General features: G+C 39.8%; 1 protein-coding gene across 4 annotated transcripts in view; it reads left to right on the top strand.

Moving 5' to 3' along the window:
- Positions 1-9: 9 nt before the first annotated feature.
- The window catches only part of Braf (B-Raf proto-oncogene, serine/threonine kinase), a 153,939-nt gene continuing 127,838 nt past the window's right edge, over positions 10-26,110 (top strand). For all 4 annotated transcript variants that reach the window (XM_008823521.3, XM_029558871.1, XM_029558872.1 and 1 more), the window contains exon 1: positions 10-205. In XM_008823521.3, coding sequence (XP_008821743.1) covers positions 68-205 — 138 coding nt within the window. In that variant the 5' untranslated portion in view covers positions 10-67. The remainder of the gene's footprint in view (positions 206-26,110) is intronic.

Below are 26,110 nucleotides of genomic sequence, written 5' to 3'. Positions count from 1 at the left end.
CGCCCTGTGCCTCCCTTCCCCCTCCCCGCCCCGCGGCGGCAGCTCGGGCCCGGCTTGCGCTTCGAAGATGGCGGCGCTGAGCGGCGGCGGCGGTGCCGGCGGCGGCGGCGAGCAGGGCCAGGCTCTGTTCAACGGAGACATGGAGCCCGAGGCCGGCGCGGGCGCCGCGGCCTCCTCGGCTGCCGACCCGGCCATTCCTGAGGAGGTGAGTGAGGGGCGCGGGCGCGGCCGGCCACCGTTCGAGGGGGACGAGAAGCTCCGGCCGCCGCGGGGAGGGGGACATTGGTCGTGCGGCGCCCAGCGGAGACTCCCAGCTGCGTAAACACGGCGGCCGGGCTTCCCCGGCGGCGGGGCCGGGGCTGCGGGGGCTCCGGGGCGGTGGAGAAGGTCACGCCTGGCCGAGGAGCCGGCCCTGCATCCTCGGACCCTCGCGTTCTCCTGCCGACCGGCGGGGATGGAGGCCAGGGCCGGGCAGGACCCCCATCCCGGGTCCCTGCTGGTGATGATGGAGGGCATCCCTCCACTCCCTTGCATGCCCTCGCCCCCTCCCACTTTCCTACTTGTTTGCGGCGGGGAGTCAGGCGGGGGTCCTCTCTTCACCTGTTTGGCCCGGCGGATGATTTTGGTGTGTTTACTTTTTCATGCCCACGTTTCACTGTTTCCGAAGCTTTTCCCTTCCCAGGGCTCCGGTCCCCGATTTCTGATGCTGCCCGGTCACCCCCATCCTGTCCCCATCCACCAGCCCCGTTCCTTTCCCACTCGGCGGACCTACCTGCGGTCTAAGCCGAGCTTCCACTAAGGAGTGCCTGCCCCTCTCCTGCCCAGCCCTCTGGAGGCCCCTCTGCCTCATTCCACCGCTCCGCGACGTCCTTATCTCTGGTTATCTTCGCAAACCCTTCTGGACACTTTGGGGCTCCTCACTCTCTGGAACCCTCAAGCTGTCAAGATTCCATCAGGTTTCACTTGGCTCTTTACTCCCTCGCACTGCTAGCGATTTGGGCTGGCCTTGCAGTGTTCATACACACTGCGTTATTCGTACCCTTCATAGTTTCTTAGTAGATCTGATGATTTATGTTGCCCTCATTTTTTGTCCTATTTCTTCCTTCCCCGTTCATTTTTACCTGTCTTTAGTACCTGATTCCGTCAGCCTGTCTTTGCATCATTGAACTTATTACCTCATCAGTTACTTTTGGGGGGGGCAATACAAGAAACTTACATTTAGTATTGGGCATTTTATTACATAAAACAATACAGTATTTTACAGTGTAATAAGGTATATATCTGTGCTTTATAGTGATTGGTTACATATGACTTAATTTTGTTGACTTTGTTTAAAGTTCTCTCTCTTTGTTTTCCTGCTACTTAGATTTCCCAATTCTCATGGTACCCCCTTTCTGCAACTTTCTGTTACCTGCTCCGTTATATTTACTTTGGAAACTCAGCCGATATACTTGATGTATTTAGTTGCAGTCTGTTCACAATAGTTTGTTTTGCACCCTTTTAAATCTATGCCCAAATGTGTTTTGTACCATCATTTGAACTAGTCTAAATTTCTGTTTTTAATTTCTTAATTTAAAATACTTCCACTTTCCAGTATGCACATTTACTTATTCCTCCCAGCTTCTTGGAGTACAAGGATAAAGTTCTTCCCTTCATCCATTTCCTAGTTGAGTCTGTTTCCCTTGTCCCTACTTATATTCATTCTGCCTTGTTTCCTGGCTTTTGGTACTTAACTTGCTGAAGCTTCCTCTTGTCTTCCCCACACCTCCACATTCCTTCTTATTTATAAACAGCTTTGTTCCGTTGACATGGAAATTTATTTTTAGGATACATTGTTTTTAATGGAGAAATGCTGGGGTCACATCTGCTGTCTCTTTTCTCCAGGAGTCGGATATATGCCTTTGTCTTGGTAGGTACAGGTGCCTCTGGGCTTTACTCTGCAATGGTGTGTACTTTTCCTGACTTGTGTGCATATTTGAGGACCATGGTGGAATAGAAATATGGATAAATTAATGAGTAGGGGTTATAAAATGATAATTCTCTGATTATGGCTTTGATTTGAGAACTTTGTTTCAGAGTTATTAGGACAGTTTGCATTTCTATAGAGAAGACTTTTGTAACTTCTTTTCTTTTTCATTTTCTTTTTTGGTCTTTTTGAGACAGGGTCTCCCTGTAGCCCCAGCTGCCCTGGAACTTACTATGTACACCAGGCTGGCCTTGAACTCACAGAGATCCGCCTGCCTCTGCCTCCTGAGTGCTGGGATTAGAGGCATGCACCACCACACCTGGCTTTTGTAAACTTTTTACCCTGTTTTCTTAAAAGGGTCAGATTGTTTGAACATGCCCCCCAACCCCCAAGATTCTAAGTAGTCTGTTAAGGCCTTGGCTTTCTGTTGACATGCTTTCTGGGCAGCTCTCCTGTGCCAGCACTTGAGAACTTCTAGGTTAGATGAAGGCAAATTTAAATTGCCAGTAATTGAACATGTTCATATCGCCTGAACTTGTATTATTATTATTATTATTTTTTTGTCTTTTTTGTCTTTTTGAGACAGGGTCTCCCTGTAGCCCCAGCTGTCCTGGAACTCACTATATAGACCAGGCTGGCCTCGAATTCACAGAGATCCGCCTGCCTCTGCCTCCCGAGTGCTCGGATTGAAGGCATGTGCCACACCGGGCAAAAATTTAGTTAAAAGACAAGTGTTTCCCACTGATCCTCACCCCCCAATGTTTTAATATTTAGTGATGAATAATTGTCTTCTCTGTAAAAGATACTAAATATATTTGGGTTCGAGGAGGTTATGAATAAATAGTGGACTTCTCGACTATAGATAAAAATGTATGGTGGCACACACCTTTAATCCCAGCACCCGGAAGGCAGACGCAGGCAGATCTCTGTGAGTTCAAGGCCAGCCTGGTCTACATAGTGAGTTCCAGGACAGCTGGGGCTACAGAGAGACCCTGTCTCAAAAAGAACCCCCCCCAAAAAAAAGTTATGCGTAATAAAATTAATTTCTCCAGGAAATAGTTGCTTTTGTTTGAGATAGGGTATTACGTAGCTCAGGCTTGCCAGGGACTTGTATGACTGAAGCTCTCCTAGAACTCCTGATCCACCTGCCTTCACCAACTAAGTGCCGAGATTACAAATATGCGTCCCTACACCCAGCAATAAACAGTTTTAAACTTAAAGTTGACAGGCAACTGAAATGTCCTGTAGATTTTAAAAATTGAACTGTGTTCTTTATATGCACTTAAGGGAATATCTGTAATTATTAAATACATGGAAAGAAATGAAGAACCATGCTTGTGTATAATGACATTTTATTATAAATATTTATCTTACCTGACTTTAAAAAAATTGTCAGAGAGAAATTTCAGCTCCACTAAAACTAATTGTAGAAAAAATATGTTCATTATTTAAAATTAGAAGAGTAAGTATAAAAAGTTAAAAAAAACTATTTAGCCACTAGTGTGCAATTGTTAATAAACATTTTGGTGTATAATATCTAGTCTTTTTTTAATAGTTGTATAATACATTATATATGGATTTGTGACTTTATAAACTTAATAGATAGCAAAACTTAGTATGTCTTTAGATAAAGTATGGTTTATTTAACTGATACTGTTTTTGAACATTTTGGTTATTTAAAAATTTTTTCTATTATCAAGCATCTTTTTTTTTCTTTTTTTTTTTTTTTTTTTTCTGGTCTTTTTGAGACAGGTCTCCCTGTAGCCCCAGCTGACCTGTAACTCACTAGGTAGACCAGGCTGGCCTTGAACTCACAGAGATCCACCTGCCTGTTGAGCATCTTTAACATAGACTGCAGACTATTGTATTTAAAATAATCTTGGAGAGTGAACAGATTCTTTGTATTTTTATTACTCTGCAGGTGCCCAACATAAAAGATTCTGATAAAAGACAGGAACTTACTAAATATTTATTAAGTGAATGTGTGTATACTTTTGGTATTAAACAGTCACTTCTGACCATTTATATTTCCTTGATGATACTTTCTTCCTGTGACCATATGGTATGGTATGGTGCATGGTTATTACCAGATGGTGTAATAAATACATACATTTTTTAAAATGTGTGATACCAGGGTGTGATATTTACTACCTGTTCCTCTTATGCTGTATTTCTGGAGGAGGGAGCTTCTTAAAATTCCAAGACAATTAGAATTGTATTTTTTGTTTTCAAGATCTCTCTGTTGCCAGTCTTGGCTAAGCTGTGTAATTATAATAACGTACTGGCTAGGGAATACTCTAGGATGGGATCTCCTTTATAATGAGGCTCACTGTATTAAAATACATCTTTGTGAACCGTGCCAGGTTAGATTGCATCATACCCCTGAAAAGTGGTTCCCACTTAGGTGCTTATGCAGTTCTGGCTGTTGCTGCTAATACCTGTTTAGATGTTTACAGAGATTTCCTTTAGGGGAAAAAAAGTAAGTAGCTGTTTGTCTTCAGTATGTTTGTGGCTCCCCCCACCCCTTTCTGAACTCCTTTTTCCCGACTTAAGGGCTCCCTTTAGGCATCCATCCACTCACCATTTTATTTAGAAAATTATCTGGTATCAGTCACTTATATATGCTGTCTGCTGGCCGTAAGTAGGAGAAAGGAATGTTGGGCTGGGGGCTTCAATTTGATTTAATTATGTTCACTGGACCAGAAAAATTGTAATGGAAATAAAAGACTAGAGCAGTCAGACTGTCCTTGTTTTTTCTGTCCCCTGCTTTTCTGATTAGGATGAAGAGGTCTAATGGCAGCTGGAAACCTATAGTCTTAGATTGAGACAGAAGGAGCTGGGGTTGTCTTCACTGTGCTTTGGTGTTGTCTAAGATCTGTTACCTACCAAGTCATAGACTAGGGCAGCTGCTCAGTGCTCTTTGTTTTCCATTTTTCTCCATGGAAAACTGATTTCTCCTTCAGAGCTACACATGTGCATTTTGTTTCTTTGATACCTTGCTATTAATTTAGATGAATACTTAGTGAACTTCTTATCATAATCCCCTTTTTAAAAATCTTGTTTGTGGGGCTGGAGAGATGGCTCAGCGGTTAAGAAATCACTGGTTGTTCTTGTAGAAGACCAGCATCCACATGGCAGCTAACAACTGTCCGTAACTCCAGTTCCAGGGGATCCGACAGCCTCTTCTGTCCTCCTCGGGTATTGCATGACATGGTGCACTTACCTACAAGTAGGCAATACACGCATACACATAAAATAAAAATAATAAATAAAATATTTTTTAAAATCTTGTTTGGCCAGGCATGGTGGTGCACGCCTTTAATCCCAGCACTTGGAGGCAGAGGCAGGCGGATCTCTGTGAGTTCAAGGCCAGCCTGGTCTACATAGTGAGTTCCAGGACAGCTGGGGTTACAGGGAGACCCTGTCTCAAAAAGACCAGAAAAAAAAAAAAATCTTGTTTGTTCCTATTTCCATATCAAATTGCTATTAAGATAAGCCTGTTTGTCAGTAGTTCTTTCTAGATTTTGTCTTCCTCAGAAGTTGGATTATTTGGAGTTCTTTATTTTTTTCTCTTTGTCTATATTGGTTCTTCTGCAAAGCCCGAATTATAAATAATTATAGAACTTTTGAATTCAGAATAAGTGGGCCTGTTTGGGAGCTTCGCTGCCTTTTGAGGTTATGGTGTGCTTTCTTAATCATGGTGTTACAGTTATCTTGATGTTAGTGTAACAAAACACACATCCTCATTTGTTCACACAGTCCTTAAATATTCCATTGGATGCCTTGAGTTCTATGAGACAGTTTTTATTTTTCATCTTCTATCAACCTAATTTACTAACATACTTAATGAGCATGATAGTCAGAAGAAACCTAATGCAGCCTCTACTCTAATTTTAAGCAATTATTTCTTTCTCCCTTCTACCATCTGAGGTTTCCATGTTTTCTCTTGAGCTTAAAAAAAATAAAATAAAAACCTATTATTGTTCCTTCCAATATCAAGACTATGCATATTTAGGGAAATTGATGCCCACTAACTTTGCACTCCTTCCTGGGCCCTGAGAATGCCTTATATAGAATGTAAAAATTGCCCTGAACTCAATTAACTATATTTTGTATGGAAGCTCAGCAACATCAAACGAAGCATCATTTTCATTCTTACTTTGCAGCTATAGTTATTGATAGCATTTTGGGGACAAATGTACCATAGGATCATGGTTTTCAGATTACTTCAGAGCTGTAGGACAGTTTTTAAAAACAATCTTCCACTGTAAGAAATAAGCATTTTAATTAATTAATTAATTTTAAATATTTTATGTGTATGAGTGTATTAGCTGTATGTGTGTAAGTGCACCTGTGTTGTGCAATGCCAGCAGAAATCAGAAGAAAGCATTGGATCCCCTGGAATTAGAGTTTCGAGTTGTTGTTAGCTGCCATGTGGGTGCTGGAAATCAAACCCAAGTCCTTTGTAAGAGCATCCAGTGCTCTTAACCGTTGAACCATCTTTCCAGCCCCAGAAATAAACATTTTATTTTTAATGTTTTATTTTATTTTATGTGTATGTGTGTATTGCCTGCACACAGTTAAGTGCATCCATGTCGTGCAATACCCACGGAAGACAGAAGAGGTTGTCGGATCCCCTGGAGCTGGAGTTACAGACAGTTGTTAGCTGCCATGTGCGTGCTGGGATTCAAACCCGGGTCTTTTGCAAGAACAGCCAGTGTTCTGAACTGCTGAGCCATCTCTCCAGCCCCCAGAAATAAGCATTTTAAATTGATCTACTGTATACATATGTGAAATAGTTTGTTTTTTCTCCTTCTCTAACAGCACATTATGAATTAATAAGCCCTATTTAATACAAAACATTCTGATTTTTTCCTTTCATTTGGTTATCTTTTAAAATGCTAGTTAAAATCATATTACATTATAAAAGATATTTAGCATTTAAATCGAGAAATATTTTCATTTTTTTGTACTAAATGTACCTTTAATAACATCAGAAAAATTTGGCTTTCTATTTTTAGAACCATCCTAACAAATAAAACTAGGATGTTTTACATTAGTCATTTTTGAGTAGTTTGAAACAGTTTAACATACTGGTTGTCATTGTTCCCCTATTGACTTAATATTTGAAAACTATATTTTCTTATGAGTCAGGTATGGCCAGTGCATACATGTAGTCCCAGTACTTGGGAGGGTGATCTTTCAGGAGTTCAAGGCCTGCCTCAGCTACAAAGAGAATTCAAGGCAAGCCAGGGCAGTATGAGTAAAAGAAAAACAAAACAAAACAAAAACCCCTATGTTTTCTGTCTAGCAGCAAACTTGTATTTTTAATGTTAAAGGGGAATGCTGATACTAGGAGTGAAGTTGAAAATAATTTATAGAACTTACACCTTTCTGTATATCATACCTTAGTCCTACCTTTTTTCTTTTGTTCACAGTATATACTCCCAAGAAATCTCTCTGTAGCTTAAAGGAGAAAATAAACAATTATGAGTTTTGAGTGTTAAGTAATAGGTTTTGTGTGTGTGTGTGGTCCTGTGTGTATGTGTATGTGCCTATGCATATGCATGTGGAGGCCAGAGGTCAAGGTTGAGTATCATCCCCTACCACCCTCCACCTTAATTTTTTTTAATTTTATTTATTATTTTTATTTTATGTGTATGCATGTACTGTCTGCATGTAGGTGAGTGCACCCGTGTTGTGCAATGCCCGGGGAGGTCAGAAGAGGCTGTGGGGTCCCCTGGGACTGGAGTTACAGACAGTTGTTAGCTGCCATATGGGTGCTGGGATTCAAATCCGGATCTTCTGCAAGAACACTGTTCTTAACCACTGAGCCATCTCTCCAGCCCCTCCTCCACCTTAATTTTTGAGATAGGGTCTTTTATTGAACCTGGAGCTCACTGATTGGCTAGATTGGCTAACTTGCAAGCCCCTGGGAGCCTTCTGTCTCTGCCTCCCAGAGTTGGGATTACAGGCATGCACCACTACAGCTGGCATTTTGCATAGGTACTGGGAATCCAAACACTGGTCCTCATGATTGCACAGCAAGAATTTTACCCATTGAGCCATCCCTTAGTTATTTTTTAAAGAGTTCTTGTTATACGTTTTTTATTATGTTCTGTTTAAAGAGAATCTCATTTCTATTATAAAAATACCCTATTTGGGGGACTGGAAAGATGGCTCAGAGGTTAAGAGCACTGGCTGCTCTTGCAGAGAACCCAGGTTTGGCTCCCAGCACCGACATGGCAGCTAATAACCATCTGTAATTCCAGTTCCAGGGGATCCAATGCCCTCTTCTGACCTCCATGGGCATTGCACAACATGGGTACACTTACATACATGCAGGCAATACACTCATACACATAAAATAAAAGTAAATAAAATATATTTTTTTAATATCCTGTTTTGGGGCGGTTGGAGAGATGGCTCAGTAGTTAAGAGCACTGGCTGCTTTTGCAGAGGACCTGGGTTCAATTCCCAGCACCCCACATGTTGGCTAACAACCATCTGTAACTCCAGTTCCAGAGGATCTGACTCCTCTTGACTTCCTCAGGCATTACACGACACAAGTACACTTACATTCATGCTGGCAATACACTCATACGCATAAAATAAACATATAAATATTTTTTTAAATATCCTGTTTTTTATGAATACCAGTTATTGTGTTTATGACTTTTTTTTTGCTGTTAAAAGATAAGGCACTATTTTAATTTTAAATAAAACACTTTTTTTTTCTTTTTCAGTTGTCTTTTTTTGCTTTTGTTTTTTGTGTCAGGAGGTAAACCCAGTGCTTTGTGCTTGTCAAGCTCATAGTCTACTATTGAGGTATACCCACATCCCCTCTCCCCCATTACATTACTGTATTTCCAGAAAACTTCAGATACAGTTCAAAGAATTCAGTAGTCCTTACATTGGTTTTCTAAAGCCACTGAAAGTATCCATCTCTTAAGTTTTTTACGTGATTGTCTACATCCATAGATTCTTCCTATACATGCCTTCTTATATTAACAGAAAGTTACACAATTTCAAGTAAGTTTCATTATCTTAATACATAATTCATTGCATGTTTTTTGTTGGCATCTCTTGATCTCTCCTACCCCCCATGTTGTGCTGTGAACGTCTTTTGTTAGCCCAAGTATGTTAAGTGGCTTACAGGATTGGTATGAGAATAAAGTGAGATGATGAATATGTTGAAGCTGTCACCAAATTAATAGTACCATTATTTTTTTCTGCTGAATTTCAAGACAATAGGTAAGTGTATTTAAGACTTCTTTCAGAAATCTTTGTTGCATATTTGTTTTAAAAGAAAATCTACCACATGTGGTGGCTCATGCCTTTAATCCCAACACTTGAGAGGCAGAGGCAAACTTAGTCTATATAGAGAGCTCCAGGCTGGCCAAGGCTACATAGTGAGACTCTGTCGCAAAAAACAGGTGGTGGTGGGGATCCAATAGCATACTTAACATAGGCTGTGTTAGTGTACTTATGTGGTCCAGTGCCTGAGGAGATTACCTAGAACTGGAGTTAGCTGCCATGTCGGTGCTGGGAAATGAACCTAGGTCTTCTTCAAGAGCAGTAAGTGCTTTTAACTGCTGAGCCATCTCTCCAGCCCCTGTAGTTGAGAAATTTTGACAGTTCTTATGATTAACCTAAAACTGTTTGACTTTTGTTAAACCTGTTTTGTCTTGAAGCTACCTTTGAATGCAAGAAACATGAAATGGTAACCTGTTGACTTATTGGATAAGCAATTCAAGGGAAAGAGATAAAACTTAACATGATAGTAGAAAAATTAGGTCATGGTTTTATCAGGAAGGTGATAAACATGACTTTGCTTTGGCATTTTAAAACTATGGTCCCTGTTAGCTTTGCTATCCATTGAACTACATTGCTGGCTTTTGCATTGAGTCATTGCATAGAACAATAGCTATTCATATATTCAATAAATGAGTGCCAACAATATGTCAAGTAATATTTTACATGATTAGGAATATGTTTCAAAACAAAAATCTCTACCTTTTTTCTAGGAGGTATATATGTGTTAGGGGTTGTGGGGGCAGATAAATTATAAGTAGACAAAAAAGAAATCATTAGGTGCTATGATGGCATACACCTGTAATCCTGGCACTCAGGTGGTGGGAGTGGATCAGGACTTCAAGATTATCCTTGGCTACTCAGTGAATTTGAGGCCAGCTTAGTCTACATGAAAACCCGTGTCAAAACAAAAAACCCAAATAAATACTTATTTCTTTTTTAGTTTTTTGAGTTGGTGTCTCACTCTGTAGCTAAGGTTGGTATGTAGCCCAAGTTAGCCTTGAACTCATGATTCTCTTCCCTCAGCCTTCTGAGTGCTGGGGTTACAGGCATGTACACTTGAGCCTAGCTTCCAAAGGGAAATTATAGTGTTTGAAGGTATTAAGTACTATGGAAAAATTCAAGTAAAGCAAAGTAGGGCTGGGGGGAACTAGACTACAGTTTAGAACAGGGAAATCATGGTAGGCCTCATGTGGCAAAGTAGCATTTTAAAAACTTCAGGGGGTCAGAAAACAGCATTTCAAGTAGAACTAACTAGTTCAGAGGTTCCATGTAGGGACTGTGCCTTGCTTAGTTAAGAAAAAGCAAGAGCCAAAGTTGCTGGAGTAACTCAACGAAGGTAAATTCAAGAAGGGTGGGAGGCATGGCCAAAGGCCATTGGAGGGGCTTTGACATTTTAAAGGAAAATAGTTATTGAGGATTTGAGCAGCCAGGGCTGAGTGACATGATCTCATAGCTTCCATGAATGTGGTGTATATGTAACTTGCTCACTTGTGCATGCATATGTGTACTCATGTGCATATGCTCATTTATGCATGTGGAGACCGGAGGTTGATATCATGTGTCTTTTTTAATTGCTTTCCACCTCATTTTTTTGAGATTCACAAGATCTCTTGCTGAACCTGGAACTTAACAATTTGACCAGGATTCTCCTGTCCACCTCTCTAGTGTTGATTCTAGAACATACCACCATGCCTGGCTATTTACACGGGCACTGCGGATCTGAACTCATGTCTTCCTGCCCAGATGCAAGTACTTTACTGGCTGAGCCTTTTCTCTACCCTTTCTTTCTTACTTTGGTTACTGTGTAGATAATAGACTGCAAAGAAGCAGGATGGAAGCAAGAGAACCACAGAGCAGCATTGCAGTTATTTAGGCGAGAGTGGTAGCAGGTAAAGGGGTCAGATTTTGGATGGCTTGAAAGTAGATCAAGTAAGGCTTCTCCCCCACAGTGCTAGTGATCAAACCCAAGACTTTTTACATGCTAGGTAGCTGTCGTACCACAGAGCCACATCCTAGCCCTTGGATTTATTGATAGATTGAATGGGAAGTGTTGAAGAAAAAGAGATGTTAAGGGGAAAGGAGAAGACACAGATCAAGAATTCAGTGTGGGGCATGCTAAATTTAAGACATAGAGCTAATGCTGTCCAAGATTTTGAGTGAGTAATTGGATATATGACTCTGGAGGTTGAAATGAGGCCCTGGGGTGAAAACTGTTCATGATATTCACATCTCATTTTCTCTTTAGTATATCAGCAGATGGCCTTTCTACCGTGTAGTCAGGTAGGTGTGATCATGGGATTAAGTTCCAGATAGTAGAGTATGAACACAAATGATGTATGCCTGTTGTAGGTCTGGCACATACACATCTCCTCCTTGTATTCTGGCTAGCTGGAATGGAGATGATTACTATGATACTTTCTTTGAAAGCCATGTTATAAATGATAAATTATCCATCAGCCTAGGTTCCTGAGTGAATGTGGAAATAAGAACCGCTCTGATAACCTGTTTAACTATCTAGTACTGTTAGAAAACTAAGATACGCAGCTTATTGCACTTGAGTCCTTTGCCGTTGCGGTGTTGTGACACAATCAGAGGACCTCACCAATACTCTGGTTCTATAGTGTTTGAACCCTCTATCTTCCAGACTTGTAAGACAAATAACCCTTTTTCTTTATAAATTACTCAGCCTTGGGTGTTTTGTTATAGCACAAGGATTAATTTTGTGAAGGGGAACAGAGAAATGGACTATGGCAAGTAAGGGAAATAGAATCAAATTATTTTTTGTTTAATTAAATTTTAAGTTTTTGAGAAAATTAGGTATCCCAAACTGACCACAAATTTAAAGTTTTCTTGCCTCGGCCTTCTGAGTGTTAGAATTACAGTTGTGTACCCCTGTGCCTGACTCAAGAATTTTTTTTTGAGAAAGGTGCTCCCTGTAGCCCCATCAGGCCTGGAACTCACAGAGATCCACCTGCCTCTGCCTTCTGAGTCCCGGGACTAAAGGTGTGCACCACCACATCTGATTAGAAAAGAAAAAAAAAACAAAAAAAAACAAAAAACCTTTTAATGATGAAAATCATAAGGTCGTGGATACTAAAATGAAACATTTGAGAGTAAAACACCAATGATTTAAGAAAGGTGGGAAGTGCTAAGGCAAGATTTCTGCAGAGGCAAGAGAGAAAAGGATTAGTGTGTAAATGGTAATGGCCTTCAGTAGGATACTTTATGATAGAAGTTGTCAGCAGAGTGTGGTAAGAGGTGCTGCTGGTCAGTGGATATGACAGTTGGAGTCTGTATGTGATGTGTTTCAGGTTTTTTTGTTTCAGTTTTTTTTTATTTGTTTTCATTGAATAAGATTATGATGTTTTAAGGAGAGAAATGAATGTGTTAAAATTTAATAGGACATGAAAGCAAATGAGCTGGGGACAGTAAAATTGATGAGCAATGTCAACTTGTGAGATGTTGGGACAGTATTGTATGATTCCTAATTTTTGTGTTACATTTTCAGAGTTAAATGTAACTTAACAAGGCACTTTAAACACTTGGTATGAGTCACTGTCATTTTGACTCAGTCATTGGAAACTAGAATGTGAATTATTACTACATGAAGTATCCACCACTCTCCTGCCATGAATCTAAATTTTGAGAGACCTAGTAACTGATTTTTCTTTTAAAAATATTCCTTCCCTCTTTCTGTATTGACTCTTGCCTGTGTAAAATACCATTCTTATCATTACGGTCTGACTTTAACACTATAGTGGTGCAGGTGCCACTGTTACATTCTTTCAGCAACATTCCTCAGATTTGACTTGTCTTATGCTTTTCTTACTGCCAGAAATATAAATTTTCTCTCCTCCTTTCACCCTCTAATCCTTCCGTCACCCTCCAGGCCACCTGTGCTCCACTGACCTACCATTTTTTTAAATACTTTATTATTTTTATTTTATGTGTATGCATGTATTGCCTGCATGTGGGTAAGTGCACCCGTGTTGTGCAATGCCCACGGAGGTCAGAAGAGGCTGTTGGATCACCTGGAACTGGAGTTACAGACAGTTGTTAGCTGTCATGAGGGTGCTGGGATTCGAACCCAGGCTGAGCCATCTCTCCAGCCCCTGAACTACCATTTATTGTAAGAAGTAGTCATTCCTGTTTTGCAGGGTTTCGTTGTTGTCATTGATACCACCTTCCTCTAGACTAGCACTCTTAAGTCACAGACTTTCTGTGATGTTTAAAATGTTCTGCTGCACAGCAGTAGGCAGCAGTGGTGTGTGTATGGCTGTTGTGCACTCATTTGGCATGGTAGGACTGAGGAACTGAATTTGAAAATTAAATGGCCTCATGTAACTTGTAGGTGTTGATCAGTGCAGCTCTAGACCATTTATTTCAATTCAATTTTACTTTTATTTTTTAAACTCTGTGTGTGTGTGTACGTCAGTATGTGTGTGCATGCACATGTGCACACCACTACCTTTAGAGGTCAGAGGACAACTGTATGGAATTGAGTCTCTCCGTCCATCTTTACATGGATTTGGAATTCTAACTCAAGTCACCAGGCTTGTGCAGGAAGTATCTTTACTAAGACATCTTTCTGGCCCTGGTTTTAGTTTTTTGTTTGTTTTTGGGTTTTTGTGTGATTTTTTTTTTTTTTTTTTGCCTCCATGTATGTAAGTTTAAAATGTGTATAAATTTACCTCTCCCTGCAGAGGCCAGATGAACTCACAGAGATCCACCTGCCTCCGCCTCCCAAGTGCTGAGATTAAAGGCGTGGGCGGCTTTGGTTTGGGGGGTTTTTATGTAGGGGCTCTTCAGATAGACTAGACTGACCTCAAGCTTCCTATGTGACTGAGGATGACCTTGAACTCCTGTCCTCCTGCCTCTTGCTTCTTCCTTCTCAATGAAGGGATTACAGGTATGCTTCTCTGTGCCTAGCTTTATTCTACTTATTTTTAAGAGAAAAAGGTCCTGTTATTTTCCAAGCCCTGAACTCCAGGACTCAAGGCTTCTGCTTCATCCTCTAGAGAAACCAAGATTATAGGCACATTTCTGCCCCTGGCTTCTAGACTCTTTGAAGTTGAGAGTTGTACAATACAGGATCATACTCAACTTTTTTTTTCTCTTTTTTGAGACAGGGTCTCCTTGTAGCCCCAGCTGTCCTGGAACTCGCTATATAGAGCAGGCTGGCCTCGAACTCACAAAGATCGCCTGCCTCTGCCTCCCAAGTACTGGAATTAAAGGCGTGCGCCACCACGCCTGGCCTCATACTCAACTTTTTAAACTTGTCTACAGTTGTATGTACTGCTACTTGAATAACTGAAATCTCAAATCTTTTCAGTACTCTTTTAAAATTTTTTTTTACATTGTGTGTGTGTGTGTGTGTGTGTGTATCAGAGAGCAGTTTACAGGAGTTGCTTCCCTCCTTCCACCTTGTGGATTCCAGGTATCAAACTCAGTCGTCAAGTTTGGTGGCAAGAGCCTTTACCCACTGAGCCATTTTGCCAGCCTCCTTTTTCAGTACTGTTTAAGAAAATTATTCTTCTAAAATTTTTTATGTGTGTATGTGTGTGTGTGCTTGATTGTCTTACGTACACCATGTGAGTGCCTGGTGCCCACCGAGGCCAGAAAAGGCATCAGATCCTTTGGAACTGTAGTTATAGGCAGTTGCGAGCTACCTGACCTGGGTGCTGGGAACTGAACCTGATCCTCTGCAAGAGCAGCAAGTCCATTAACCACAGAGCCATTTCTCAGCCCTTTTTTCAGAACTCTTAATCCATATAGTTACCCACATCTAGGATGTGGTAGTTTTCTCTAAAGTTCTGTTTTCCAGTTTGTTTTCAGAATTACGTTGATTTATGCAGCACTATGTTCTCCTGTAAAGTCTGGATTTTTCTTTTCCTTTAGGCCTGAAAAATTGGTATTGTACAGGGTTCAGAAATTTATCAAGAATTCTCCACTCTAAGCCTAGCATGGTGATGCATGCCTTTAATCCCAGCAACATGTGAAGAAGAAATAAGTGGATGAAGTAGCTTTTTTTTTTTTTTTTGTCTGAAGGACATTTGCACTGTATGCATGTTTTGGCTTTGGTGTTAGCACACTTCATGAATCAAAGAGTACATAAGTCAGTACCTAAGTTCATCTTAAGTGAGAGTCAGAAACAGTTTCATTTTTAGATGGGATTCTGAGGGTGCCATCATTAGGTTACCTCTGAAGCAGAACTAAATTTTCTAGTCCATGTTTATCTAGAGAGATGGCTCACCAGTTAAGAGCACTAGTTGCTCTTTCAGAGGATCTGGGTTCATTTCCTCACTCCCACATGGTGGCTAACAACTATCTGTAACTCCAGTTCCAGGGGACCCGACACCCTCTCCTGCCTCCTTGGGCATTGCACGACACAAGTGCACGTACATACATGCAAGCCAAACACTCATACACATAAAAGAAAAATAGTAAAACATTTTTTTAAAGAAAGAAATAGAAGACCATAGGGAAGGTTGACTGAAGCAGCAGAAGGAAAAAAAGGTAAGAAAAACAAATGTGACAACTAGTTAGTAAGGACTGTCACTACACTATCCCTCATACCAAGAATACCACATGACACAATGTTGGATGAGCTTGTCCTCCAAGTGGTAAGCTAGACTTGCAAGCAATGGACAGATGCCTTCTCCAGCTGGAATTCACCTGCTTGCTTCAATCACCACAAACTAATTTGACTATAGACCCTTCATAGGAGTGGAGGGGCAGAGGGAGTCAGTCACCCATCTTACCCAATCAATTGGCTTTAGCTGCATGAGGGGAAGGGACTAAGGATAGTGCCAGGGCAAGCCAGAGAGAAGGGGGTAGCTTTTGCCATCTTGGGCCACTACCAGGGGGTCCCAGCCAGGATGTAGGAAGGAAGACCACATGTGCCCACACCTTTTTAAGTTTCTCCCATCACCACCCTATGCTCTGTTAGTAAGCCAAATAAATCATTTTGTTTCCTAAACTGTAGTTTGGAGGAATATCATCTTGGTTTGTTGTAAGGATGGTGGGAGGATGGAATTGGAAGCTGCGTGCATGTCCCAGAAGTAAAAAATTTAAGTACACACCACGTTTAGACTTTTATAAAATAATGTATCAGAAGAATGGGTGATATGCAACTAAGCACTTAGGGTACTATATGCAGTCATTAGTTATATTTATTCATTCCTCTAAAATAGAAAAATCACATGTGGAGATCTCTGTCATGGGTTGTATGGAGGTTCTGTATTATAGAAATGAATGATAGTCTTTGTCCTCATATTAGTTGTAGAAGTAGACAAATAAATCCAGAATACAGAATTATAAACAAATCCAGTGTATTCAAGTGAAAGTGTAAGAATAGCCAGAATATTCTTAAAGAAAATAGAGGGGGCTGGAGAGATGGTTCAGTGGGTAAGAGCACTGGCTGTTCTTGCAGAGGACCTGGGTTCGATTCCCAGCACCCACATGTTGGCTAACAACCATCTGTAACTCCAGTTCCAGGGGAATCCAATGCCCTCTTCTGACCTCCAAGGACATTGTATGACACAGGTGCACCTGCCTACATGCAGGCAATAATACACTCATACACATAAAATAAAAATAATAAATATTTTTTTAAAAGAAAGTAGAAAGAGTTAATTCAGTTTTTCAGTCAACACTTTTTGAGTGCTATATGCCAGGTGTTGCTGGAGCTTTACTCCTAGCCAAAGCTCATATTAGTATCTATTTGTAACAATATTCGACTATTTTTAATAGACCAATTGCTAAAATAAGATGCTTGTACCAAGACTACCAACAAACTTGCCACTCTAGTTTCGTCATGTGATTTTTATATTTTAAAATTTCCTGATCACCTGTGGTTGTTGTCTCCCTCCATAGTTTTCTTTAGTTTTTGTTAATTTCTTTTAACATAAGGAAAATCAAAAGTAGACTAGTTTTGCTTAAAATAGAACTTTAATATAGTGTGAGTTGGACTGCTCATTTGTTTAAAAGGGAGAAAATCTAATGGTGAATGGTATTCAGAATCACCTGACCTTGGGGAGAGAAGGACAATGGTCTTGAGGATCTCCTGGGTATAGATTTTAAAGCACAGTTTGTAGAGTATCTAAGCGGCTCCTAAAAAAGAAAAGAAAAAAGGGAAATATGAATTTAAAACTGGCAGATATAAATAGGTAGAGGTTGCTCATGAATTTTATATGCTTGTGTTGGGAGGAGTGAGTAGATAGAAAATGTTACGTAGTAAATTAGTTGGGAAAGGATACAGACTTGCTGGAATACTTGCTTACCATATTAAGTAAATCAACTCGAGGCCAATTAGATGACTCAGCAGATAGAGCATGTACACAGGCCTGATGTCCTGAGTTCCATCCCTGAATCCCACACGGTGGCAAGAGAGAACCAACTCCTCAAAGTTGTCCTCTGACTTCCACGTGTGTGCCCTGGCACCAGCACTCACAACCCCCCACCACTAAAAATAAACAAACTCAGGACCCCCACCCTGTTCCTATGCTTCAGAATCAGCTTCTAGTAGATTAAATAAACAAAAAGGCAAAGCTGAAAAGCTTTTGCAACATAGAGGGCACAATTTTATGAGCTCAATGCAAGCATTTCTTTTTCTTTTTGGTTTTTGGTGCTTGAGATAGAACCCTAGGGCCTTAAACCCTAGGGCTTTACTGTTGAGGTATCCTTCCAGCCCAGGGAGAGATTTCTTAAATAAAGATTCAAAACATGAACCACACACACAAAACAGATATATGTGACCACATTAAAAATAAAGAGCCTGGTGAGATAGCTCAGCAGGTAAGGGCACTTGCCACACAAGCCTGGTGACTTGAGTTTGATCTCCATTTAAAAGTGCAAGGAGAGAATATACTCCACAGAGTTGTCCTCTGATTTCCACATATGCCCCCCCCAAAGAAAGGAATGAAAGGGAGGAGGGAAAAAAGATAGATGAAAGATTAAAATAGAAATACGTCAGTGGGTAAAACACTCGCCATGTACCCATAAGGATGAGCGTTTAGATCATAGGAGTGTGCCACCATATCCAGCTCTTATTCAGCCTTTAAAAGAGGTTAAGAAAAATATTTCCTCAGTAAATGACTGAGAAAAAGCTTAGGTCATTCTGATTATTACTGTTTATCTTGAGTAGAAAATGAAGAAATATTACTGAAAATAAATATGAACAGGTAGCTAGGAGAAGTGATACAAGCCTATAATCCCAGCTCTCAGAAGGTAGAACTGAGATTACGAATTTGCAGCCAGTCTGGGATAGAAAGATCCTGCATCAAAACACAGCAGAGCCTGGGGAGATGGCTCTGTGGCTAAAGTCCTTGCTGCTTAAGCATGAGAACCTAAGTGAGTTTAGATCTGTGACACCAGTGCTTGGAAGAGGAGGGAGACAGGGATCCCAGGGGCTTGCTGGCCATCAGTCTAGCTGAAACAGCAAGCTGCAGGTTCAGTGAGAGATGGTCTCAAAAAAAAGGTAGAAAGCAGTAGAACACATACAATACCAACCTCTAGTCTGCATGTGTGTACACAGAGGTACATGCATTCATACATGCATACACCACACACATACAAAACAAATAATAAAATAAGTAAATGAGTTAAGGTAGTCTTGTGTCCCTTCCTAATTAAAAAGAACAGTAGGTAGATAAGATAGGAGAAAATGACCAATACACATTTGAAATGTCCTTTAACCTCATAAACAATTAGGAGAATTTTTTAAAATGCACAATGAGAGACTATTTTAAATATTTTTATTTATTATTTTATTTTGTGTATGAGTATTATGCCTGCATGTAAGTAAGTGCACCCATGTTGTGCAATGCCTATGGAGGACAGAAGAGGCTGTCAGAGCCCTTGAATGAAAGTGGAGTTACAGACAGTTGTTAGCTGTCATGTGGGTGCTGGGATTCAAAACCAGCTCTTCTGCAAGAACAGTCAGTGTTCTTAACCGCTGAGCCATTTCTCCAGCCCCAGTAGACCTTTTTATATAGATTAGACTGGTAGAAATGAAGATACCTGACAGCATCAAGCACTGGTGATAACATGAAGAAGTAGGGATTTTCTTTCATTGCTGGCGGTAATGTTAATTACAAGAATCACTATGGAAAATAGATGATCGACAGCAAGCAGTACTGCTTGTAGGCAGCTACTCTACTCCAGGGTTTTTCAAGTTTAAATGTGCATGAAAATTACCTGGAGGACTCGTTAAAGCATGCCCAGCGGTTTTTTTTTTGTTGTTGTTTTTCTCAATTTTTTTTTTGAGACAGGGTCTCCCTGTAGGTCCAGCTGCCTGGAACTCACTCTGTAGACCAGGCTGGCCTCAAACTCACAGAGGATCCACCTACCTCTGCCTCCTGAGTGCTGGGATTAAAGGCGTGCACCACCACACCCAGCAATTTATTATTATTTTATGTGTATGAGTATATTGTGCCTAAATGTGTGTAAGTGCACCTGTGTTTTGTGCAGTTTTTATGGAGGACAGAAGAGGGTGTCGGATCCTTTAAAACTGGAGTTACAGACAGTTGTTAGCCTCCACATGGGTACTGGGACCCAAACCCATGTCCTCTGTGAGAGCAACCAGTGCTCTTAATTGCTGAGCCATCTCTCCAGCCCCAGTATGACTCTTTAAAAACTGTGCTTTCTGGGAGGCAGAGGCAGGCAGATCTTTGTATGTTCAAGGCCAGTCTGGTCTACATAGCAAGTTCCAGGACAGCTGGGGCTACAGGGAGACCCTGTCTCAAAAATAAAATTGAGAAAAACAACAACAACAAAAAAACCCTGTGCTTTCTTGGACTCCATTAATAATCTTACGGAGGTACAGTTGTGGGAAATAATAATAATAGACTCACTGTATACATACACTTTTCTCATTGCTGTGCTAAAATGCCTGACAGAAGCAACCAGAGGAAGGGCTTATTTTGGCTCACATTGTGTGTGAACTCATAGCCGCGAGGCATGGTGACTGGAGCTTGGGGCTGCTGGTCACATTGCATTTGCAGTCAGGAAGCAGAGACCAAGGAATGCTAGTACTCAGCTCTCTTTCTTCTTTTTATGTAGTCCAGAACCCTAGCCTCTAGAACAGTGCCACCCACATTTAGCATTGGTCATCTCACCTCAGTTAGCCTAATCTAGAAAATCTGTCACAGAGACGTTCCCAAAGGCTTGTTTCCATGATGATTCTAAAACTCATCAGGTTGATGATCAAGATTCTCATTCAATTTTGTGTCTTACAGGGTTTATACTGAGTTCAATATTGTATAACTGTATTAATTCAACTGTAAACCTAAAAATTTTATAGCCACTTTTGAAAGAGATGTATCTTTGCTCTGGAAATTGTTATTGAGTATGTTAAAGCTGTAATGAAATGCCTTGTCTAAAAAAAAATTAACCATCACATACATGTTCTAGGGATTGAACCTAGGATCTCATGCATGCTAAGCAAGAGCTTTGCCGCTGGGCTGCATCTTCAGACCACACAAAATTAAAACATACTTCTTTTTAGTTAGGTATGCATGACAAATTTGAGAGTAGAGTTTCAGTTTGATTTTGAATGAATGCTGGAAATACCTGAAAAACTTTAAAAAGTGAAGATGCTTGGGTCTTGTCCCAAGAAGTTACGGTTTTTCAGCATGAGGCTTTGACATCTACATTTTAAAAAACTAAAGTGATTTTAATCCATAGTTAATAGGGAAAGCTTCTATTTTGTGGAAAACCTGTGAGTAGCATTTTGAAAATTCAGTGAACAGAATAAGAACCTGCTTAAATTATTAAAGAACAATGGAAGGAGTAGAAATGTTTAGGGTTGGGAAAAAAAACTGAACTAAATAGAGCCTGTGAATTCTTCCAAGGTAAGGAACTTACAGTTTTCTCACCACCATATCCTCAACTCTCAGTGCAAGCCTGAGCCCACAGTAGGGATTTTATAAATACTAGATGAATAAATGATAGCCTGTCATTGGGTATCTAAAGATAGTTGATGTAGAGCTACAGAAATCATTTACTGGGGCTGGAGAGATGGCTCAGCAGTTAAGAGCACTGACTGCTCTTGCAGAGGACCCGGGTTCTATTCCCACCACCCACATGGCAGCTTCGAACCATCCTTAACTCCAGTTCCAGGGAAATCCAAAGCCCTCTTCTGACCTCTGCGCATTGCACAACATGGGTGCACTTACATACATGCAGGCAATACATTCATACACATTTAAAAAAAAGGGAAAAAATCATTTACTAATACACAGAAATGTTTTACGTGATAAATTTTACTATGTGTTAGTTTTATTACTAATCAGATTGGTGAACTATTTTATTCAGTTGTTATTTCAGTTCATTATTTACTTTGTGTCAGACACTGAGATTCTCAGATCAACTTTATGAAGCTTGTGCTTTTCATGTAATAAATAGAGTATGTCAGGAAACTCACAGTGGGGGATGGAGCTAAGTAACTTGCCCAAGGTTACACAGCCAAGCAACAAACACTTCAAGTTATTTTTATTTTTTATTTTTAAATCCTGTGCATTTTCAAATGTATTAAATAGTAAATTCTCACAACCCTGAGAATTAGATATCGTAAATTTTATTTTTTGATGCAGTTTGTTTAGAAAGGTTATGCAGCTGGCCTGGGGCACACTGCTTACATGGAAGATCTGAGGTTTGGACCCAGACTCCATGACTCTGAAGACTATCCTTCCTTGTTTGTTTTGTCTTTTGAGATAGGGTCTCACTGTGTAGCTCAGGCTGAGCCTGGAACTCTTGATCTTCCTACCTTCACCTCCCAGGTTAAGTACCACAATGTCTACTCTCAATAATTGTTGTAAATGAGCTAAGTTTCTTGACAGATATGGTTAGATCAAGGTGTCTTAGCACTATTGTCAGAGGTGGTGCCCAATGTATTTTATTATAGATATTTAGCTGATTCTCTGGCCTCTACCCAGTAGGTGCCAACAACACATCTCCCAATAAGCAGACATCAGATTGCTTCTAGGCACTTAGATGTCTCCTGGAGGCAAAACCATTCCTGGTTGAGAACCACTGGATTAGCTCCTTGTGTTATGTTGGTTTTCTTATCTTGTATCAGGCTAGTAGCTTGGACTAGGAGCAGGGAAAGCATTAGCTTTAACTTTTTCTGTAGTAGTAATTGTGTCTTCAACCTGGCTTGTTCTATGGGAATTCTTTTTTTTGAAAAAAAAAATTTAATTTTTATTTTGTGTGTATGAGTGTATTTGCCTGCATGTATGTGAGTGTACCCGTGTTGTGCAATGCCTCAGAGTTAGAAGAGGGCAATAGATTCCTCTGGAACTAGAGTTAAGGATGGTTCTTAGCTGCCATTAGGGCACTGGGAATGAACCTGGGTCTTTTTTTTTTTTTTTTTTTTTAAATTTTATGTGTATGTGTGTAGTGCCTGCATGTAGGTAAGTGCGCTCATGTCGTGCACTGGCCGCGTAGGTCAGAAAAGGCTGTTGGATACCCTGGGACTGGAGTTACAGACAGTTGTTAGCTGCCATGTGGGTACTGGGATTCGAACCCAGATCTTCTGCAAGAACAACCAGAGTTCTTAACTGCTGAGCTATCTCTCCAGCCCCAAACCCAGGTCTTTTAATTTTATTAATTATTTTTATTTTTTTATGTGTATGAGTGTATTACTTGCATGTATGTAAGTGCACCCATGTCATGCAATGCCACAGAGGTCAGAAGAGGGTTTCAGATTCACCTGGAACTGGAGTTAAGGATGGTTCATAGCCGCCATGTGGGTGCTGGCAATTGTACCCAGGTCCTCTGCAAGAGCAGTCAATGTTCTTAACTGCTGAGCCATCTCTCCAGGCCCTCTATAGGAATTATTTCAAGCCGTTTACCCATCCCATAAGACTTAGTTAAAACTAGGTAATATAATCCATACAGTAATCTACTTCACTATATGTGAGTCATAGTCTGCCACAATAAGACAGTTGTGTAAGAGGAGAGTGCCAGCATCAAGGGCTGTGTACTATGGAAGGCTGAGGTCTTTCAGAGTACCTCTTGTCCATATGTACATATTTCTTTGATTAACCCCAAGTGAGATTTAAACTATCTGAAGTTGTGCTTTATTTGTGTAAATATTAACTATGAAAAGTTCTGGCCTCCACAGACACTTGGACATGTGCACATACATACATAGTACATGCAGACACAAACATAAATAAAAATAATAAAATAAACCTTTTAAAAAATGTTTGTAATAGGGGACTGGAGAGATGGCTCAGAGGTTAAGAGCACTGGCTGCTCTTGGAAAGGACCCAGGTTCAGTTCCCAGCACCCACATGGCAGCTAACAACTATCCATAACTCCAGTTCCAGGGAATCTGATGCCCTCTTCTGGTCTCCATGGGCATTACATGATATGGGGTACACTTATATACATGCAGGCAATACATTTATACACATAAAATAAAAAAATAGAAAAATATTTGGAATAAAATTTTCCAAGCCTTTCTAATAATAGTGCTATAAGAAATGAAAAAAAAATGGGGTAGTGACCATTTGGACCCTTGTTTCTACAGTAAAATCCAAACTGAAGATTTTTCAGTCTACTTATATTGCCTTTATCTCCTCTTAAATTCTTGTTATAACCAACCAGGAATTGGATAACTGTTGAAATACGGTCCACAAACATAACATTTTGCATTGATGCTACTGTTGATTGTTGACTTTGACAATCTGATAAAGGCGACTACTAAGTAACAGGGGAGTAGTATATACAGTGTGGATACACTGGACAAGAAATTCATACCCTGTATATGCTTACATCTTTAAATCTTAGGCAAATGAATTCATTTAGTATCAGTATTTTGCTTGCAAAATGTAAAAAGTTTCAAGTGATATAGAATGTTTTATGTATTTTTAGAAGTATCAAACTCTCTTTAAACATTTTTTGTTTTAGTTTGATCTTTTTGTTTTTTGGTGTGTGAGCTATAGTTTGCTAACTTTTTTTTATATGTGCAAATTCATAAAATACTCGTGAGTAGATATTAGTATTGAAAATTCTGCTGCATGTTAAAGTAGGGCGACTTAAATAATCACTGAAGTTCCAATGAGAATCAAATTTGTATAATTCTAGTACCATGAGTATTACTTGAGAAAATTTTGGTATAATTTGATTTACTTTAAAAAGTAGCATGGTGGTACACGCCTTTCAGAAGCTGGCAAATCTGTATGAGTTCAAGGTCAGCCTGGTCTACATAGTGAGATCCAGACCAGCTAGGGCTACAAAATAAGACCCTGTCTCAAAAATCAAAGTGTCAGTCAGTAAAGAGATTTGGTCTTTAAATTTAGTTGTACCTAGTTTTAATTACATAACTTACTAGCTTTAATTTAGTACGTTTTTCACTTGTTAAGTATTTGGTGTTGAAATGGAAAAACAAATGTTATAAACTGTCTACACATAACTCATGGCTTTAACTTTATATACAGTTTTAAAAGGTATTGCCAACTTTTTACGGAAAAGTGGCAAAATTTTTTCAAAACTGAAGTATCTAGTGAAGGGTACCTTCCATCCTGATAGAACTCTACTCTTATTTCTCACATACAAGCGCTGGTGACCGTTTCTGTGTGCCATTTCTAAAATGTTCTCTACTGGTGTAGCTGTGTTCATAGATAGACCTTTAAAAGAACCATTGTGTGATAGCATAGTTTATAGTTTCATCTACTCATAGAGAAAATTTTGGTACTACTTTCCTTTTATAGCTTTCAGTTATTTTTTGATGGAAAGTTAAGGTTTTAATAATCAAAGTTAGTCCAGAAAAAGTGAATTTAGTCATTTGAGCTATTTGGTTCTTTTACTCTAAAATTTAAAATTGGGGGCTGGAGAGATGGCTCCATGGTTAAGAACACTGACTGCACTGGGTTTGGTTCCCAGCATCCACATGGTTGCTAACAACTGTCCATAACTCAAATTCAAGGGGATTGAGCTGATGCCCTTTTCTGGTCTCCACAGGAATTGCACACAATTAGTGCATTTACAAGTACATGCAAGCAAAACACTCATAAAATAGTAAATAAATCAAAAAGTGTTTATTTAAAATTGAATAAATTTAAGTAAATTTTTGGTTGTTACCAGTTATATAAAGTATATTGTCTTTTGTCATTTGCATTACAGGAAAAATGATTCATGAATTATTTTTCAGAATATTCAGTAAGTATCCAGAATTTTTTTTATCTAAGGAACCTTTTGGGGGTAGGTGCTAGGGATGGAACTCAGGACCTCACACATACTCGCTAGGCAAGCACTGTATTATAGAGCTAAGTCCCCATCGCAAGGGAAATGTTTATATTTAACTTTGAATGCTTGTTAAATGAATGTGTGCCACAAAAAGCACAATTTTACTTTTCCTTTTAATATTTTGAATTTGTACACATACTAACACTTCTCTGAAGTAGTAACAGAAAACGTTTGGAACATTTCCAACCTGTCATATGGTGGATGTTGAATTATCTCTGTGTTTGTTCATCTAATGGCTATATGATGGTAAATATATAAAGATAAATATCATTAACTAAATCCTTGCTTGAAGGTAGCAGACGGATTTAAGTCTGAATTTGGGTATGAAATTTCTCAAGTGCATGTGCCAGCTGTTGACTACAGTGACTGGGAACCTTAGCTACTGGGCACTTGCCAACCTTGGGGGAGATTATGATGGTTCCTGTCACCCAATTCCTCCATAGAGAGGATGTGAAACCAATCAGGCCCTGGTGTTTTATTTGGATAGACCTTTGGATACCTTTTTATCTTCTTTACATGCTTTTTAACTAGTTAGGTTTTCCATCTATTCTGAACTGATTTTGGCAACTTAAA

This window comes from Nannospalax galili, unplaced genomic scaffold (assembly GCF_000622305.1).
Source record: "Nannospalax galili isolate Female #2095 unplaced genomic scaffold, S.galili_v1.0 scaffold307, whole genome shotgun sequence".
NCBI lineage: Eukaryota > Metazoa > Chordata > Mammalia > Rodentia > Spalacidae > Nannospalax > Nannospalax galili.
Note: the sequence above shows the minus strand (reverse complement) of the source record. Positions and strands in the feature narration are given on the sequence as shown.